The sequence below is a fragment of the Perissodus microlepis genome, chromosome 13 (genome assembly GCF_051167445.1).
Source record: "Perissodus microlepis isolate ML-2025 ecotype Zambia chromosome 13, ASM5116744v1, whole genome shotgun sequence".
Lineage (NCBI taxonomy): Eukaryota > Metazoa > Chordata > Actinopteri > Cichliformes > Cichlidae > Perissodus > Perissodus microlepis.
Genome location: NC_140473.1, coordinates 21403190 through 21407970, shown reverse-complemented (window position 1 = coordinate 21407970; position 4781 = coordinate 21403190). Strand labels below are relative to the sequence as shown.

At 35.9% G+C, this 4781-nt stretch overlaps 1 protein-coding gene across 1 annotated transcript; it reads left to right on the top strand.

Annotated features, from left to right (window-relative positions):
• The first annotated feature begins 1798 nt into the window (after positions 1 to 1798).
• On the top strand, positions 1799 to 3917 carry sf3b5 (splicing factor 3b, subunit 5). Its single transcript, XM_084949449.1, has 2 exons — positions 1799 to 1927; positions 3283 to 3917. The coding sequence occupies exon 2, from the start codon at positions 3309 to 3311 to the stop codon at positions 3567 to 3569; it is 261 nt and encodes an 86-aa protein (XP_084805575.1). The 5' UTR covers positions 1799 to 1927; positions 3283 to 3308; the 3' UTR covers positions 3570 to 3917.
• The last annotated feature ends 864 nt before the right edge of the window (positions 3918 to 4781 follow it).

The following is a 4781-nucleotide window of genomic DNA, read 5'->3' as shown; positions in this document are numbered from 1 at the left end:
TCACCAAGTCATAAATCAACCAATCAAGTTGCTTCAAATGAACCCACATTCATACATATACATATACAACACTTCAATACAACGATAAAAACACATCACAGCATCTCATTATTCAGAGTATCGATTGCTCTTGGTGCAAATCATCCCTTATACACCTCTTTGCTACCTGGAGGTGTCCTATAATGTCGTTTTAAAAGGCATTAATTTGAAATCAGAATAGAGAGGGGGGTCACGGTCAGCAATAATAGACCAGGCTTTAAACAGACTGATGACACAGTTTATCCAGTTTAATTTGTTGTCGATCAATAATTTGTTTCTGAAAATTATGTGTAGTTTGTTCTTAAATTGCCACAGTCAGGTTATTGAAATATTGAACATAATGATGCTTTCAATCAAGGTGACGTAAACGTTGTGGTTAAAACCAAAGTTTCTTAACATCCTAATAAGAAACAATGATTAGGTTGCTTGTAAATGGGGTCAACATTAACCATAATATTAATCTTGTCATCAATATATACTGTGGACACTTAAAGCTATTAATGACTTCCACAGACTGACCAAAAAGTGAAATGGTAAATGGCCTGTATTTGTATAGCGCTTTACTGACACATCCAGTCAGTCTGTGAGTATGTGTGGCTAATAGGCTTCTGTTTTTTTCCATATCAGGCTGTGGCTGAATATGATGTTGATCAAAAGCCGGAATGATGCTATTTATATGGTAAATGGCCTGTATTTGTATAGCACTTTACTAGTCCCTAAGGACCCCAAAGCGCTTTACACATCCAGTCATCCACACACTGGTGATGGCAAGCTACATTGTAGCCACAGCCACCCTGGGGTGCACTGACAGAGGCGAGGCTGCCGAACGCTGGCGCCACCGGGCCCTCTGACCACCACCAGTAGGCAACGGGTGAAGTGTCTTGCCCAAGGACACAACGACCGAGACTGTTCAAGCTGGGGCTCGAACCAGCAACCTTCCGATTACAAGGCGAACTCCCAGCTCTTGAGCCACGATCGCCCTATTATATGACTGATTATTATTATTATTATGTAATATTAATTGTGTGTGTGCGTGCATTACATTGCAAATGTGCACATTATTTACTATTCCCTACATACTAAATGTTAGGCTTAAACCTATGATAAGCAGATGTTTTCATTTGTTTGTAGCTGCACAACATGTGATCCTGAGCCAGTGCCCCGCTGTTTATTTGTTGTAAAATAAACGTTGCCTCACATACTGTATAAAATTTCAGAAATCCCAATAGAAGCACACAGGTCACGAACGAGCAGCTCGTTTTGATGCTTTGTTTCTTTATGTATGTATGTATGTATTTATTGTCATTCTCTGTATTTCCTAAATTATATAATTACCTGCAGGTTAAGAGAACAACAGTTTTTTTCTGTTAAGTGAATGGATTGCACCTTCGTACTTATATATATATATATATACATATATATATATATATATATATATATATATACATATATATATATATATATATATATATATATATACATATATATATATATATACATATATATATATACATATATATATATATATATATATATATATATATATATATATATACATACATATATATATATATACATACATATATATATATATATACATACATATATATATATATATACATACATATATATATATATATATATATATATATATATATATATATATATATATATATATATATATATATATATATATATATATATATATATAATTAAGATTTAAGATGTACACGAGAAACGCAGAGTTTACAGTCTGTGTTCCTTTCCGGTTCATTTTACTGGGCGAACCAACCGGAAGTGATCGCTCCGTGGTGCTGTGTTGAGTTGGATACGGTCGTGTAATTTATTTACCTCTCCTACCTTCGTGTTTGAATTCCTGACATTTTATGTAAGTATCCTTTCTATTTTCAACTTAAAATATGTCTTCCTTGTTATTATATTAACTTTAAAAGGAACATTTAGAGAGCAGTTGACAGATACGGTGAATAGGCTAACACCGGCTAATTAGCCTCACATTAGCATTAGCAGGAATTTCTCTGTTTACATAGAAATCTTTTTACTTCAAATTTAAATAAAGTTTGAATTGCTTCAGAGTAGTATAATCACTCATCGGGTTAACATTTGTTGTGGCATTGCTTGACTCGTAAATACAAAATACAAGAAAAATATTCAGGTTACATGACTGAACTTCTCCGTCTGAACGTCTCCTTTTTAGCTGCACGTTCCTTCTGATGTCCACATGTGCTGTTGCTGTTAGATAGCGTTTCATTCATGGGTCCCTATACTTTCAAGCCCTTAAACGGGTTAAAATTGTGTTTATTTTGGCTCCGAATCAATCGGCTTTTGGTATGTGACTTTATCCAGAAGCACAACGGATGGTAAAGAAAACAAGTCTTTGTTTCTACCATGGCTGGCAATAAATATAAAACATCAGGACACGACCACACTGTTACTAAAACAAAATTCACGATGACAGCAACGAGGTCGGCGACTTACGTAGGTTGTGTCATAGACGTTAAAAAGAATGCCCACAGAAGTCTAAATTGGACCTTTATCTGCACTTCATCGATGGTGACAGCCTCTTCCTATTTCTTAACAGCCACTGGATGAAAACCAGACCTTAGAAAACTGTCTGTGTTGTATTTGGAAAACCAGATCCAGTGAAAATGTGGGACACAGTCTTAATATGTGGGATAAGGGATAAAAATACTGTAACACAATAATCATGGTTATTTTTGCTCAGTATTAAGGTTGCGATTCTTTAACTTGGTAAGGCTTTTGAGCTTTTTAAACAATGATGAAAATGTATTTCTTGTTCTTTGTCACTTTTTTAAATCAAAGTTATTCCAAACAGCTGAATTGGTTTTTGTTTTGATGACCAAAAAGTCTCCCTTTATATCATTTTTGGTTGACCTGATCTGCCAAAGCCTGAAGGGAACACTGGGTGTTTAGTGAGAGGCAAAATTGTGCCAGTGCAAAGGAAAGGGATTCACTGGATTTATAGAATAGGGCAAAATATGAACCCTCACCCTTTGTTAAAAGACAAAAAGCACAGTCGAAGTAATTTCTTTTAATTTCTTTAAAAGCTATAGTTCTAATTGAATACAGACTTTGATTAATAGCCCATTTTAAAGTCTTTAGCCTGTTATCTCTTTGTGTGATCCATCTTTGCATATATATTTTTTAAATTTATTTATTTTGTATTTATATTCTAACTTCTTTCTCATCTCTTCCCCTGTCTAGAGCCTCCAGGACTCATCTCAGCAAGAATGACAGACCGTTACAACATCCACAGTCAACTGGAGCATCTTCAATCAAAGTATATCGGCACAGGACACGCCGACACCAGCAAGTGGGAATGGCTGGTCAATCAGCATCGTGATTCCTACTGTTCCTACATGGGACATTTTGACCTGCTGAATTACTTTGCTGTGGCTGAGAACGAGAGCAAAGCGCGTGTTCGTTTCAACCTGATGGAGAAGATGCTTCAGCCATGTGGACCACCAGCAGATAAACCTGATGATGCCTAGATCACACTGGAGTGAGCAGTGGATGCTTTTTGTTAGAAACAAAAATTTTCCAGCTAAAACTGCTGCTGCGTCCTTGTTTGACTCCACCATTACTGGATTCGTTGTCTACTTATAGAAGAGAAGACTTTTTCATTTTTTGGTTTTATACGGACCAGAACAAAATATTTTCTTTCCCAGCACAGTTTTCTAAACAGTTGTTTAAAGGTGAACGTGCTTTAACAGCTGAACATGTACCAGAGGACATAATAGAAAGCAGGTATAAGGTGGTGTACTTTCATCTGCATGTGTTTGCATTAAAGGATGGAGATGTATTCTTGATTTCATTAAAATTTGTCTTTTTCTATTTTAGCAGTTGTTGATTGCATTTACATGAATTTAGATTTAATGGCCAATGGTTCAGATTCATTGACCTGTTGTGATTTACAATGTAGTAATTTATACAGTAAGTTTAAAAAAAAAATAAAAAATCAGGAAAAAAAGTTTGTACCCAATAAAAACTGATTTAGTATTGACAGTGTTGGGCAGCAACAAAGGGACAGCAGTTCCAATGTTTCTTGGCATGGTTACCCCTCATCCCTGTGACACCACAGGGGAAGTGAGAACAATTCGTGCAAAAAAATATCTGCTCATCAGGTGGAAAGTGCTTTCTGTTACACTCCCACACCACCTGTAGCTGTTCTGTTGGATAGAAAGTAGTTGCTGTGAAAGCCAGCTCATGTCCAAGTCATTCAGAGTCTTGATGGAAGGATTTGTTTCCACTGAATCTGTTTTTTTTTGTTTTGTTTTGTTTTTTTGTACTTTGGCACTCCCATTAAAAAGAAAAATGTGTGCACAGTAGATATTTGACTAAACCTAGTCATGGAAAAAACTTTTAGATATGAAAAGGTAAGCTGGTTTACAAAGAGAACTAGGGGATAGACAAGCTGGGGGGGAGCATTTGCACTGTGAAGAAGGAAAAATCAGCTTTGATTAAAATGGAATAAAATAGTAGAAACAAAGTGAAGCGAAAAACAAGCAGCTCATTGTGCAAAGCACCCTCCTTATCTGTAAACCGCGTTATGGGTCGAGCATGCATGGTTGCCAGTAGAATTGGAACAATTATATTGTAATCAACAGGATGAATGGAGAAGTGTGCAAGAGCATTGTGTGTGCTCAGATTCAGCCAAGTTTCTCCAAACACCTTTTTCTGATGTTTAATCACTCAATGTAGCT

Bases quoted from the DNA above. Each gene is read 5' to 3' on its own strand.
- sf3b5 (XM_084949449.1), top strand. From the start codon at position 3,309: ATGACAGACCGTTACAACATCCACAGTCAACTGGAGCATCTTCAATCA.